This window comes from Adiantum capillus-veneris, chromosome 30 (genome assembly GCF_014529385.1).
Source record: "Adiantum capillus-veneris isolate H3 chromosome 30, ASM1452938v2, whole genome shotgun sequence".
Taxonomy (NCBI): domain Eukaryota; kingdom Viridiplantae; phylum Streptophyta; class Polypodiopsida; order Polypodiales; family Pteridaceae; genus Adiantum; species Adiantum capillus-veneris.
Window position 1 is genome coordinate 61,754,812 of NC_140960.1, and position 15,657 is coordinate 61,770,468.

The following is a 15,657-nucleotide window of genomic DNA, read 5'->3' on the forward strand; positions in this document are numbered from 1 at the left end:
ACTGTGCAGAACCAGGTACCTACTACCCCCCCAACTCTCTCTCTCTCTCTCTCTCTCTCTCTCTCTCTCTCTCTCTCTCGTCTCTCTCTGCGAGAGAATACACCAGTCAAAGCATCCACTAAATCCTCGATTCCTCTGAGCTCTCTGAGTCTCGACTCTCACCTGTGACCTTATTATTTGCATGTTTTCAGCAGGCTGTTTTCATCATGCCGAAACCTACGAACCCTTTGTGGAAAGAGCACACCAATGTAATTGAAGTTGTGAATACTCCTGGGCAGGCTAGATCAGGTTGTCGCAAGTGGTCATGCAAGTACTGTGGTTTCACGCTGTCGAGTATAATCACTTGAGTTCTGATGAAATTCTTTGCATTTGCAACAACAGACAAAGGAAAAGTGGCACAACAAACACAAGACCGTTTCCAAGATGCTCTTCTTGGTCAGCTTGGTGACTCTTCTACATAGGTGGAGGAGAGCTCAGGGTCTCAACAAATTGCAAACAAGAAGAGGGCTCGTATCATGCAGGAAGAGGAGGTTGGTGATGTGCATGTGCGTAGGCAGACCACCTTGCCTTCACGTGTGCATTCTGTGTCTTGGATAAAAGAGCGTCAGAAAGGGCTGAGATGGAGATTGCTCTCACTCTCATTGAGTGCAACATCAGTTTCAATGTCTTGAAGACTGAACAATGGAAGAGGATGGTGAGGTCCATTGCCCAGGTAGGTGCTGGTGCCACAGATACATGGTATGGCCTCGATTACAAAAAGATGCGCACCAAAGCAGTGGAGCAACAGAAGGCCTTGATAGATAAGGCGCTGGTGCCTGTTAAGGCTGGATGGCAGCAATTTGGATGCACCATCAGCGACACATCATTAACAGTTTGTGCCATGTGGGCTACTTGAGTCTTGAAGCAATGTTTGTACAGTTCTAAGTTTATTGTCAGCAACTTACCTTTTGTTCAATTGCTTCATGCTTGAAGGTTTGTCATTGTTCTGAGTTCTCTTGTCAGCAGGTAGAAATATTTTTACGTTGTTCAATGTATATTGTTTCTTGAAGGTTGGTACTTGTTTTGAAGTTAAGTGAATCTCTAGTGGATAATATGTCCCCAAGTACTTTGCATGATATAGATTGGTTAACCCTCTAATGAGGAAAATAAAATTTTCTTAAATTTCCTCTCATTTATTGTTTTTTTTACAAAGGTACGTATTTTTATGTACCTAAAAAATTTATCCATACGGCACGACGTACAATACGTACAGTCATGACCCGTACAATACGTATGGTACAACCTTGAGGAAAAATGAAGGTCTTTGGGTCGATACCTTTGCGTGCGGGCTTGGATTTATGATTGAATTACCAATCTTTCTCCTCAACCTCCTTCCTCTTCTCGACGCTTACGTTGGTGCAAAATTTCACCTCATGTCCCAGCACTCGAAGAAAGTGTGCCCTCACTTTGTCATGCCCCCCTTTCCGTGTTTAAGAGCATAACTTGCATGCCCATGCACAAGAACCTCCCGCCGCCGACAAGGTGCCCTCCGAGGTCACTTCATCCCACCACGACCATTCCTTCGCCGTTTGAGTGTCGCCCGCTTGAACGGAGGGGGTTGAACGAGAAGAAGAGGCCATGGATGATGAGAGAGAGAGAGAGAGAGAGAGAGAGAGAGAGAGAGAGAGAGATGAAATGTTATATTAACATCTTCGAAAGGCCAAAATGACCTATGAAACCAAAAAGTTACAATTGGTGAGTCTGATACCATGTCTGAGTACGTACAAAGAACAAAAGAAAGAACTAAGACTAAAAATACTAAAACACTAAACCATTAAGGAAATGAATCTGAAGTTGATCTGGAGCTGAAACGAGATAGAGAGAGAGGGGGGTGGTGGGTTCAAACAAAATCTCTCATCGGTCACTGTCGAATCTCATCAACACATAGTCACCTGGAACGGGAAACGGGAGGGGACCAGAACGGTCGACTAAAGTAAGGTTTGAATTACCTCCGTTCAGCTTAGTCCCAAATCAACTCCTAAACAACGGCCCAAATATGTCCCCCCAAACAACCCCAAATCTGCCCCCAAATGCCTACTTTTGCCCGTTCCGCCTCATGTTCCGCCCCGTTCCCCCCCGTTCCGGAATACCATTCCGGTTACACCCCGCTTTGGAACGGCGTTCTATTCCCGACTCCGTTTTGGGAACGGGACTCGTCTGGAACGCCGTTTCGGAACGTTTAGGTTGTGTTCCACCCATTCCCTGTTACACTGCATCAACATCCTCCATGGTCAGTACTCTGGTTGGGTGGAGAGAGAGAGAGAGAGAGAGAGAGAGAGAGAGAGAGGCGAGCCTTGTAGCAATGAGATTTTCTTGAATCTTCAATGGCGAATGCGTATCATGTAGGCTTGAGCCTTGAGAGCTCGAGAGAGATAGAGGTAGGAAGAGTCAAGACGAGAGAGAGAGAGAGAGAGAGAGAGAGAGAGAGAGAGAGAGAGAGAGAGAGAGAGAGAGGTAGAAGTGTAGAACAATGCAATGGTGCATTGAAGGCTTGAAGCATTCACTTATATGTTGTGAAGGGAAGGGGTGAGGGGGTTTGCATTATATAGGCTTGCTCACTTTCAAATATAAAATCTGTCCGTTTTTATTGTTGGCTGGAAAAATGACTATTGACCGGAATCCGGCCGTTCGGCCTGCCTGACTGCCTGTTGTCCCATTCCGGTAGTTCCTGACCGTTCCAACCCCCCGTTCCGGTAACCGAAAATTTGTCGGAACGCTTGGCCGTTCCAGGATGCTCCCCGCCATGGCTATGCCCCGGAACGCCATTCTGGCTTTCCAACCCCCTAGAGGAGCGTTCCCTGGTAACTATGATTTAAAGGCCCAAAGCCTAAAAGCATCAAATATGAAAAGTTGACCCCAAAAAACACACTTTCCTAAAATTTCGAGATTTTTCTAAAAATTCACTACGAATTGCAGAACGTTTGTAGAGGTGCCACGTCACCATAATTTGCTGTGCAAAGTCTTTTGAGTATGTTCTGCTTTATTTTTAATGCCTTTATGTCACTTGGGCCCCATTAGATGGGGTCCGTAAGTTGGTGGGATGTAAGGTGCAGCGGAATGATTGTTTGCGCTTTGCTCAAGATGAGTGCTCTGAACTGTGCTCAAGGTTCCTTTTAGTTCTTATGGAAGGGAGAGACTTCCGTTCTTAATGGAAAGTGCTATGATCACAAACAAAGTGAATGGACACTGTGTGTGCAAATGAATGAGACTGAGAGATAGAGAGAGAAGAGAGATACGACACCAGTGACGTTGTAAAACCCTCCTCCGAAGGCCCCACTCTCGTCGGCGAGAGTGGTCTACTTATTGATTGCACAAAGTGGTACAATGACGATGCAATGGATTGATGCAACCTGGGACTATGTCGGTGACGACGACGGTGATGACGACGATGACTTTAGGGCTGAAATCTGCGGTCTTCTATCTGCTGTCCATAAACACGCTATGGCTGAAAATCTGGGACTGTTTTCGGTGGCTGAAAATGACTGTTTTGGCTGCGTTTTTGAGGGCTGAAAATGGGGATCTTCTGCAAGTCGCTAGGGCTGAATCTGCTGCCGTCTTCAAGGCTGAAAACGCTGCTGCAATGGCTTCGTTAATGGCTGAAAATGAAAACGCTGGTTCATCTGTGTAGCGCTATCAAAACCGCTAGGGATCTGGAACGATGGCGATCATTGCTAAGCTGAAAACGCCATGGCTTGAAGGGGGGCTGATGCACTAGGGCAATGGGAGAGGAAAACGCCAGGCTTGGGGGGTATTGCTGGTTCTTGCTGAGAAGATGCCTGTTGAGCGGGGAGCTCCTGCTGCCTCTTCTGCCAGAAAGTGCTAACTTGGGTTTGCTTATATATTTTCTTAGCAAAATTGCCCTACCTACTTTTGTTGGAAAGTCACTAAAAAATAATAAGTGAAAAATGTCAAAAATAGGGAAAATAGGCTAAATGCACTGGAAAATTCCCCTGATGGAATTTGATGGGAATATTGATGATCATGCTGTGTGCAACCAGAGGATATGCATCTACACTAAGCGACTGGGCGTGCACGGTCTACGAATAGACTCACAAAAGTGCCAGATCACTTCTAATCTAGACTCGACTTGATTGAACTGAACCCTGGTCATGCTGTAGCTTGTCCACGGACACATAGGGCTCGATGTGTCACATGACAACCCCTGCTTTTCGAAGTGAGGTACTGGTACCGTATTGTATGGCGTCGAGGGAGATTGCCAATAGCATCCGGAATCCTAGAAGGGACTCTTCGCCGGCCCACTCTGATGTGTGGGTCGTGCGGTACTTGAACTTCATAAAGGTCTACAATGCTTGCTTCTTTGGGCCGCGCCGAAAGCGACACAAAGTCTTATGTGGCTCCTTCAATGCTTCAACTTCGTCGAGAGTCGTGCTTCTTCCTTCTTCAAGAATCTCCATGGCTGAAAAATCCTGAAACCATTTCCAACACAAAAATATGAACATACCTATTCCATGTAAAGTGAGTGGAAAAAATCTTGTCTTCCTCAAAGACTGTGCATGCAATGTAGATGAACCAATAGACGGAGTGCCAAACCGTTCACCGCATACAGGCAAACAATGAGATCGAATCTTTCTCTTATGATGTAGAGCAGTCAACTGTGGTAATTCACAACGGAATTGCCCACGCTTGGTGCTCATACTTTCATGTGCTCGTTTGGAAACTGTGTCATGCCAAGGAAGAGACATGGAATGTGACTTCCTTACATACATACCTTTCAGCTTTTCATGAAAAATCTGTATACATTCGTGCTCATCCATGAGAGAAACGTGCTCAACATACAATATGTCATGCCTAAGAAAAGGGATCACATAAAGATGCTGACTAAAATACCGGAAACGATCACGAATGAAACATTCGAACAATGCGTGCGTATCAATCATGCGAACACATAATACTTCCTGTGAGGGTTCTTTGGACCTAGGTGCGAGAGCCACGATCGATCCTTCGTGATTGATCGAATCTGCAACGAGGTTAGCTTCGCTAGAAAAAGCATCAACTAACACATCATCCTTGTGAACTTCAATAACAACCGAATTGAAAGAGAGAGGGAGAGAGACTTTTAGCACTTCAATAACAACCGAACTGAAAGAGAGAGAGGGAGAGAGCGACACGAGATGGGGAGTGGCGAAGTTCCACTCTAAGAGAGCACTACCCCAAACGCTGGCGCCCCTTTCGGTATTTATTATAGCTGATTCACAAAGTACAACAGCCGGGAAGCACCTCCTCTGCAATCTGCGCACTAAAGAGTGCCAAAGAGGGCCCTCAAGGCTCAAAGCCTAAAAGCATCAAGTATGAAAAGTTGACCCATTTTCCTAAAAATCCACTACGAATTGCGGAACGTCCGTACAGGTGCCCCGTCACCATAATTTGATGTGCAAAGTCTTTTAAGTATGTTCTGCTTTAGTTTTAATGCCTTTATGTCACTTGGGCCCCATCTGACAAGGTCTCGTAAGTTGCTGGGGACTCTTCTTAAAAAATAGGTCACTCGTCAAGACTTTGTAAGTCTGTAAAACTTCTTCTTCTTTTGTTGCTTCTTCTTAGGGTTTTGGCCCCTTGGCCGGGATTTGAAGGTTGGCTCTGTTCTTCAATAGCTTGACACGTTAGCAGTTTGTGACACTTTAGAAGTCTCAAGCCCAGCATAAGAAGGCATCCGACAACAATCGACGTGACTTACTAGTGAAGGAAGATGATTGGGTGCTCTTACGGTTTGAGAAGGCACGCCTAACGAAAGGAAAAGGAGTGGCTTTTTCCAAAGCTAAGAATGCGGTACTAAGGCTCTTTCCAGATTCAAGAGAAGATAAATGATATATCCTTCAGACTGAAGTTGCCAGATACTTGGAAGATTCACAATGCTTTTTATGTGAGTCTATTGAAACCTTTCAAGGGTAAGGTTCCAATCGACAGGGAGCTTGAGGAGCAACCTTAAGTGGAGGAGAGCGAGGAGATTCTTGTTCTGGAACAGATATTGGCTTACTAGGAAAGAAAAGAGAAATGTAAAGTGAACGGCGGTTCTTAGTCAAGAACTATCCGACATACGATGCGAAGTGGATGGAGGAGGATGACCTAGCAAATACTGCTCAAAGACACAGGGATGTCAGGTCCCTACCCTCAAGGGCCCCCTTGCTTTGTTGCCAGAGCAAGTACTTTCTTTATTCTTGCACAAATTTCATACAATGACTTGATGCTAAGATGCTGATGCTAATGGGTATTGATGTTGTGGTACTCGACGACGACAATGATGTTGACAACGACGACGACGATGGTGTCAACGCCGACGATGATGTTAAGGCTGAAATCTGAAAACGCTAGGTACTTCGGCTAGAGATCTGCAATCTAAGGCGGTACCAGCAATCGCCAATGCATGCAAAGCTGAAATGCAAAAACGCTAGCTGATCTGGGCTGAATTTGCAAAGCGCTGGCTGCTTTGGGCTGAAACCAAAAACGCTAGGCTGATTTGGGTGCTGATGGTCGATGCGGTGAGAATCTGCGACTGGGAAGGGTGCGGTATGGTGAGGTTCAGGGCTGATCTGAAAACGCTGGTTTTATGGGCTGAAAACACATGTCTTCATGATGCTGAAAACGCTGGGCTGATCTTGAGAGAAACGGTAGAGTTCCTGAGGTGCTGTCGGTCGGTGCTTGCCTCCTAGTGCCTCTGCATTCATCTGTCCTCTACTGGCACCCCATGCTTCCTTTTATAGTTCCATTAGCCATTTGCCCTACCTACATTCCAACAAGTGGAAATGAAAAGTCACTTATTAATAAATGACCTATAGGAGGTGGTTCACGCGGTAAAATCCTTGTATGATGGAATACTATCGTGTGCAAGAGAGGGTATGCAAGTGTGACCGGCCTGGGCATGTCCGTCTTGCTAGAGGCTCATAAAGGTACCAGGCTCAGTCCTAAGCTAGATTGGATCATGCTAGACTGTGGTAGAACATGTCCACGTAGCCAAGGTGAAGTGCGCACGTAACATCTTTTGTCACAGGTTACCCAGATGGAATAAAGTCACTGATTTTCCTTTGGATTTCAGGGATATTGATGGGTTGACAATATTCTGTCGGATGACTTTATGAAATAAGCACTTTGACATGGGGGATTCCGGAAATGAATCTGATTTATGTGTGCTCTCTCATGTGAGTTGTGTTTGAGTGCATGTTTGAAAGACGAAATGACTGCAGCATTTTGGTTGAGATTCCATATGAGATGGACATGATAGCAATAAGAATTAGTCAATCCGACATCAGGGAGATGTGGAGATAGATCTAGATGCAATTGCTAAACACGTTGCCAATAGATCATGGTCCGAGATCTTGATGGACTTTATGTGATTTGATTTGAATGTGATGTGGATGTTCAACGATTGTCGTCTTTATGCAAGTGTTGGATTTGTGTCGTATAGAGCGTCGGCACTTAGAGTCATTGTCTATTGAACTAGTTTCTTGCTTATGATTGATTTTGCAGGCATAATTGAGGGCGGTTACAATTCTTTCAAGAGAGGGGTATGTCATAAAATGATGACGTGGCATGACCACCTGAACAGATTTCAAATAAAATGTCATACATGTTCCAACTTATGGGGTCCTCGTCCGATGAGGCCTAGGGGACACAAAGAATTAAAGAACTTGAACCTCAAAGTTGTACCAACTTATGGTACCCCGACAGAGGGCCATAAAACCCTAAAGACCAAAAGCTTGCACTTTGAAAGAGGATCTGTAAATCACATTAACATGCTGACGTGACAGGTTGTACGGAAACTCCGCGTTTTGCTCTAGCTGTGCCATGTGGCAGGCTATACGGATTTCCGCAATTCACGCTGGTTGAGAGCAGATGCTTTTGGGTTTAGTGCTTTTGGCCTGAATGCTTTTGGGGATTTCTTGTACTCTTTATAAGAGCCGTTGGGGCTCACTCTGCAGAGCATCTAGACGTAGAGTCTGAGAGCAGAGGTCCCTGGGGAGTTGTAGTTTGCAATGATTAATGATAAAGAAATATTGAAAGGGGTGTCAGACTTTGGGGCCAATACCTCTGGGCACGGAACTCCGTTGGGCGTGTCGACTCTCTCTCTCCCTCTCTATTAAAGTTCAGTGATTTTGAAGTTTTTGTTCGTGTGTTGCTATTGATTTCTCGATTGGAGTGTCCAAGCCTGTTACAATGACCTAGGATATCAAGTGCTCCAAGTTGGAATGAGAAAACTGATTGTCCCTCGGAATGACCCTCGGATATTTTGAGGTGTTGTAATCAAGGATAATTACTTTCTTTCAAGAAGGGGGGATGTCACAAACTGTTGCCGTGTCAAGCCATTGAAGAACGGAGCCAACCTGCGAATCTTGGTCGAGAGGCCTAAACCCCAGAAGCAGCAGAAGAAGTTTTACCAACTTGTAAAGTCTTGTCGAGTGGCCTATAGTTAAAGAAGAGTTCCCACCAACTTATGGGACCCTATCCAATGGGGCCCAAGGGACCTAAAGACAGTAAAATAAATCACGACACACACACTCTCCAACTCTCTTGCGTAACAGATGATGACGTGGTAGTTGTACGAACGCCCGCGAATTGCGCTGGCAGTGCCATGTGGCAGCCCGTACAAAATTCCACGTTTCACGCTAGTGACTGATGACGTGGCAGCATGTACGGAATTCCCCTCAATTTGCGCTGATGCTTTTTTGGGAACCCAGATGCTTTTAGAACTTGAAGCTTTTCATGTAAATTGCTTTTAGAGGCCAAGGGCCTTTAAATATGACCTATGGGCTCTTACTCTAGGAGTCTACCGCGGGAGATGCTGAGAAGAGCCATGGGAGTTGTACCTTGTTGATGCAATATGAAGAAATAGTGAAAGGGGTGCCAGGGATTGGGGCCAGTGCTCGCTTGGAATGGACTCCACCACTCTGCATCGCGTGTGTCTTGTGTCTCTTTCAGTTTAGTTGTTATTTGAAGTGCTTAAAGTTTGCTTAAAGTTGTTTATTCTGTTCTTTTTTGTGGGCACGTGGTGCCCATCCCGTTACAGCCGGGTAGTTGCTCTTTGCAACTTTACAACGGTGCAAGGTGCATTGATGTGCCAGTGGCCCAAAAGCAGGTACAAAGCCCCAAAAGCTTTATTGCTAAAAACAGTAGCCACAAAAGCAAACTGGTGGCCCCAAAAATTTGTAAAGTCAATGCTTTTAAAAACTGCTCCCCAAAAAGCATATTGAAATTGCGATGACGCACCCCATCTCTGTGTTTACAATTGAGGCCTTGCCTCTCTTATTTGTAGGCATCTATTATTCATTGGCCAAAAGCTCTTAAAGCGTAAGGATTTTGCCACATCAACGTGCTGTACGCTGCCACACCAGCATGGGGCCGTAAAGTCCGTTGGTTTCTGGCGGGATTCTCGCCGCAATTAATGGAAATCGGGGCCGTCAGCAAGGTCCCTCCTGTTCTGCTGCTACTGCTCCTTTCGGCACAACATGTTACAGAGAACCAAAAAGTAGTCTTGTATAAGATGTGTGAGTTTAGAGATAATTAACTGTCCTGAAGTTGGTAACCTTAAGCAAAGTTTGTTGTTTGATCCGATTGAACATGCTCATCGGTTTACAGTTTTGAAATTTATTTTTCTGAGACTTTGACCTTTATAGCCAGATCAATCGATCCATGATCATCCTGCAATGAAGAAGCTCCACAAGGGAAAGGTGAAGGCAGCAAAAAGTGCACTGGTGTCTTCTAATGATCCTAGCACCGCAAGGAAACATCTCGATGTTCAGGTGCTGCTCACATAACTCTCCCTTCAATTCATGATGTTTCGATTAGTTTTATAAAAATTGATGAAGTACCTAAAAATATTCCAGACAGATGCTTACTTGGAGGAGTATGTTGAGAAGTTGAGTGAGTATGACATGGACACTCAGACGGATCCCTTTCTTGACAGGCCCCCAACACCTCTTTTCATACCTCAAAAGTCTGGACCAGATGCTGGAACTCAGGTATGTCTCATCAGATATTGTCAATAGAGAGACTATCTTGATGTTATTGTCTCAGGTCACTATGAACCAACAAATAAAGTGTTTAACTTAGCGTTATGGGGAGTTTATGCATTCTCATACTTGATTAAGATGTCGAGTTTTGAGGATTGTGGTTAACTTGATAATCTGTTTGTGTTGCTGCATTCCAAGTCTCTAATGTTGTAGAACCTCATCTTAGGTTACAGCTCATTGTAGAAAATTCAGAATTTCCTCATATCAGCGTGGTTGTAAAGTTAGAAGCTTTGGATTCAGGTCTTTGCACTCTCTTCTTTTTGATTTGAATGAGTTTTAAACCGAGTTTTGTGAATTTCCATCCAAGTAAGCTTCTCTCATTTATTTTGCCTATTTTTATGTCTCACATAGTTTTTCATAAAGTTATTTTTAAATTTATACTTGCTTCAATGGCTTCTTTATGCTTGCTTTTGTTTTAATAGTACATAAAGATAAAGTTACATTTTAAATTATGCTTGCTCCAATGGCTTCTTTCTTTTTAGGTTTTTCTGCATCTTGATTGGATGTTTTGTGCAAGTATTTAGACCCTATTATTCTTGCTTCTTAGTAAGTTCAGACTTGTGTGACGTAGTGAAAGTATACATCAGTCCAAACACGATCAAGATTTTTCATAACACTAACACTTCCCATGTCTTCTGCCAATTTGTATTTTATTGATTTAGTATTAGTTTTCTGCTTATTCTTTAGATGGCTTGTGAGTCTTCTATGAGGGTAGTTTTTCCTGTATTTGTAGATCGAAGAAGGAGACCTTTTCAACTTTGATGAAGAAGTAGAACCCATGCTAGAAGTTTTGGTAGGAAGGACCTTAGAGCAATCAGTTATGGAGGTCATGGAAGAAAAACAACTTGCTAATCTTCATGCTTATCAGGTAATGTTGCTTATCATTAACAAATTTTTGACTGGTTGCAGGAGGCATGTTTGTTTTCGTCTTGTAAATCTTGCCTGCTGGTATATTTGCAGTATGTTGAGTAGGTGCAAATTCAGATCCTCATTTTTTCACTATTTGGGAAAGCTAGCTTGAGCTTACTGCTAGTCTTTCTAAGCTGGCTTTCGAAAATGATAGGATCTATCAGTTTGCTGGACTGCAAGACTCATGGCTTACTCTGTTCTGCTCATCCTTTTGACATTTAGACTCGCATAGATTTAGCTCAGATTATCACTTGACATGATGCTCTTTGCTTTTACTGGTATAAGATGTATGCCCGATACAATTGCAAAGCTCTTGATCTTTCAATGGTCTTTGGACACTTGATTTATCACCCAAAGGTCAGTTCTGAGAATAGACGGAATTCCTCTATCATTCTTGGGATTGTCCATCACCCACCAACTTCAATATTTTTTGAAAATGGCTCTACAATACCGCTCACTATGCAGTATCAATCGATAGAAAGGGTGCAAAATAGGTTCAAAGCTTGATATCTGGGTATTAGTACTATTATAATACATGTGTATTAGTACTCAATACTGTATTACAAATTGCTAATGTTCTTTTTGTTTGTTTCTTTGTGCTTATGAATGCGTTTATGGTTTACGAAGTTGCAACTTGCAATGTGCATCCTAGTTGGGTATGTCGTTGAAAGTGAAGGTTTAAAAGTAGGTCACTTTGGTTTCTGTTTTGACAAGCTACCTTGATGGATATCAGGAGCATTTTGAACAAATTCGAGCAGCCGAGCTTGTTGCAACTCAACGAATGGAAGCTGCTGAGAGAAGAATAAATGAGGAGAAAAAGAAACGGGTCCAACAAGAAAAGAAACGACTAGAAGAGGAGGAAAAAATAAAAGAGAAGGTTGTGTCCTACCTGTATCAGTGTAATGTGGACAAACATGACTAATTATTGGGTGCAATGTGGTAATCTTTGCTTGCAAAATGACATTTTTTGCTGACTTAATTTTTTTTCTGTCTTTTCCAATTGATGCAGACAGAAGCTCAAATGTATGTCAGAGGCTACCTTAAGAATATGATGGATTCAGTTTTCCGTACGCTTCAAAAGCTCAATTATTTCTATGACCCTGTAGAGCGAGAGGTAGAAACTCTTATTTTTCTACATTCTTTGCCCACCAAGTCTCTAGTTTCTTTTCAAATTAAGAGAAGGTTTTTACTTGCTAGGTGGAAGAATTGTACTTCCCGTTTTTGAGCAGCGAGATCGACAATGAGTTGACAAACATCAATGTTGCCCGATCTACTCTGAAATGCATGGTAAGCTTCAAAAGAGCAGAGAAAAGAACTTTGATTGCTAGGGTCAATTCTATCATTTTGCTCTTGATACATCCATTTCTGTAATTGTCAAGAGTTTATGATTGGGATGGGGGACTGATTATAGTAATACAAACTTCTACGTATAGCTTCTGCAAATTTGCATCAATCACGTGGTCGCTAGATTGTATTTTCCGTAGGTTTGTAGTAGTATTCGTTTCTACTATTTAGCTTTCATTAGGACTTAAAGAATTTGTTCCTTTAGAAGTTGTTGTGTGGACTCTAATTTCTAGGATTAAGTCTTTGAGATGTCTTATCCTTATTAGTTTAAAGTTGAGTACTTGTTTCAAGTTTTAGCCAAGTAAGCTGCTTCAACTTATGCCTTTTCTAAAAGCATTTTTAAGTATCATTTTATCTAGTTTTGTTTAGTAGAAAATAAAGTGATTTAGTTTTTTATTTGTTTTTGTTTTTTTTTGTTTTCTTGTGTCCCTCGCTTTTGTAGTTTTATTAGTGTTTTATCCCCTATTATAATTCGTGAGTTTAGACTTATGAAGGTATATATAGATATACATGCACACAACGAGGATATAATTGTGTCATTATCTAGTTTGCTCTTTTAGGTTTCAGCTGGCTTTCCGTTAAAGGTGATTTTGGGATTGTCCTGGATTGTGATTCGCAAGAAATGACCATGAATATTAAGCAACTCTAGAGTAATGACAGAAACTCAGTACAGAGATCTATGTATTGATGTATGCTCGTGTGCATGTGTGTTGTGTAGGTGTGGGGGAGCATATATTAGTACCTAGTTCTACCCCCATTATTGGGCACTGATAATGTGAGTGGGGATGTCGTAGTATTTAGTCAAAATACTATGCATGATGGAGCTGATGGTTATATTGACTTGTGGATGACTACCATGAGTCTGTACCTTGCACTTTCCTTTAAAGGTGAGTTTGGGCTTATCCTGGATTCATCTAGGCATATATATTAGGCTGGACATACCGAAAGTTGCCTGCCGATCCCCTTTTGGGATGGGGGGGCAACCCTTCACACACCAGCAGCTACATGTTTTACAAATTTTAGAGGAGGGCGCTTTGCAGCAGGAAGCAGCGCATTCATTGGTTGAGCGCTGCATCAGCTTGCACAAGGTCCATGGTTGAATATAGACAAGCACTCTCGGGTACCCAAGCAGATGGGTGCTCAGTGTTGTGTGTTTTTGGCCTGTGGCTTCCTCTTGGCTGGTCAGTCTTCGCATCTTCAATTGGAATCAGCAAGGACAGAGGATCATGCGTACAAACACGTCACAATTGTGACAGCGAGTGTAAGGATACCTCCGAAAGCTTGACAGGCATATAAAAAACTAGAAAACCATAAAAAAGCATAACGTAATTTTGAAAGCTCTTATTTGTGTGTGTGTGTGTGTGTGTGTGTGTGAGAGAGAGAGAGAGAGAGAGAGAGAGAGAGAGAGAAAGAGAGAGAGAGAGAGAGAAAAACGGGGATCCTCGGAACGGGAAATTGGGAGGGGACGGGAACTGGAGACCTAAAAATGGCCATTCCTTGTAGCTATGATTTTAACCTCTCCTGATTTTGGATGGCACAAGGGTATCCTTAAACCCGCGTTTCACTTTTTGGAGCTTTTGGAGGTATCCTTCAAGCCGCGATTCTTGTAATATGGCTTGACACCCAGAGTGGAATGTAATAAATGATGTAGCTCTTTAGTCCCATAGGTCAACTTTGGCCTCCAAAGGAAATTAATGGAACTCTCTCTCTCTCTCCCCCCTCGTTGGCTAGATCTTTAAGGTCTCTTGGGATAGTTTCTTACGACGTTAAAACTCTCTTCTTCTCGGGTGTGTGTGTGCGCGCTAATAAAAAGAGGAAAATGGTATAACCTTTCTATGACCCAAGAGTGGTAGATTGGTTATGCCATTTCCCTTTGGAATAACAGGTCTTGAGTTCAACTCCTCGTCGGCTAGATCTTTAAGGTCTCTTGGGATAGTTTCCTACGACATTAAAACTCTCTTCTTCTCTCTCTCTCTCTCTCTCTCATTGTGCCATCTTATACTATCTTTTCATAAGCATGTTTGCCTCAATTATTTTGGCAGGTTGATCAAATTGCCAGCTCCTTGGAGGAGCGCAACCGCTCAAGTGTTGAGAAAGTGATGGACAGGATAGTTGCCCAAGTGCAAACAAAGCAGACAGAGAGTGCATCTAGTGTCAAAGGACTTGTGGACAGTCTAGTCATACAAGTAGGTGATTGAAACCCCCCCCCCCCCCCCCCCCCCCCCCACGGCCCCACACACACACACCCACACACCCACCCACCCAAAAAAAAAAAAACCCACCACAACAAAAAGAAAAGAAAACCATCAAATAGAAATGAAATCTTTCAATTTAGATACCCTTGCTAAGAATGTTCTAACCACAATCAGCAACATAAAAGAAAGTTAAAATTACCTCAATAACTGTTAATGAATGTTTTATTCTTTCAATCTGTAAATATATGTTATTTTGGCGAAAGGTTCGATAAGATCACTTGAAGGCTACAAGTAATATGCTCATGGAGCCTTTTGCAAATTTCAGGTGCTTTGAAGTTGTGCCAACATTTCCCCGAGTGTTCAAACATATATATTCATCTTCAAAATTTTGCAAATTACATCTCATAATTCGGGCGTCTAATTTTTTTAAAAAGGCGTATACAAGCATAACAGCAAAAACCAGCAGTGAAATATCCTCTTTAGAAATCTTGGCAATCACACTTGGTAACTCTTATCAAATAGGAATTCATCTGAATTTTATCCTATAGATGATAGGTTTTGAAACCTAATAGTATTTTAAATTTTAAAGGTTAGAAGCAAGCTGCAACAAAGTTTTGACTCTCTCTCTCTCTCTCTCTCTCTCTCTCTCTCTCTCTCGCTCGTGCGCGGGTGCATGCGTATGCGCGCGCACACATGCACATTTTTTTTCCGTAAACCAGTTTGATTAATTTACTAGTGGGAAACCTCGAAGCGAGGAAAACCCACCGAAAGGATCATATACAACGGGAAGAACACATAATTGTTCAGTTGTACAATATGGCTAGAAATATTCATAGGAAAGCTGATGTATCTTTGTGGTGATATCACAAACTTCCAAGGCGAACCGTAAAGATTGCCTCACACACACACACACACACACACACACACACACACACACACATTATGGTGGATACTAGTTGGGTCTTCTCCAAATCGAACCTAAATCAGTGTCTCTCTCTCTCTCTCTCTCACACACACACACACACACACACACACACACACACACACACGACAATGGATAATAATTGGGTTTTCTTCAAAGTGGATGGCTATGAAGATGTAAACTTTTCATTTATGACGGCTAATAATTGGATTTTCTCCAAATACTAAAA

General features: G+C 42.8%; 1 protein-coding gene across 1 annotated transcript in view; it reads left to right on the top strand.

The window, feature by feature from the left end:
• LOC147418066 (flagellar radial spoke protein 3-like) overlaps positions 1-15,117 on the top strand; it is a 31,797-nt gene extending 16,680 nt beyond the window's left edge. Inside the window, exons 3-10 of the mRNA XM_086506738.1 lie at positions 9,663-9,788; positions 9,873-10,007; positions 10,792-10,926; positions 11,701-11,844; positions 11,977-12,081; positions 12,165-12,254; positions 14,354-14,497; positions 14,832-15,117. Coding sequence (XP_086362864.1) covers positions 9,663-9,788; positions 9,873-10,007; positions 10,792-10,926; positions 11,701-11,844; positions 11,977-12,081; positions 12,165-12,254; positions 14,354-14,497; positions 14,832-14,840 — 888 coding nt within the window. The 3' untranslated portion in view covers positions 14,841-15,117. The remainder of the gene's footprint in view (positions 1-9,662; positions 9,789-9,872; positions 10,008-10,791; positions 10,927-11,700; positions 11,845-11,976; positions 12,082-12,164; positions 12,255-14,353; positions 14,498-14,831) is intronic.
• The last annotated feature ends 540 nt before the right edge of the window (positions 15,118-15,657 follow it).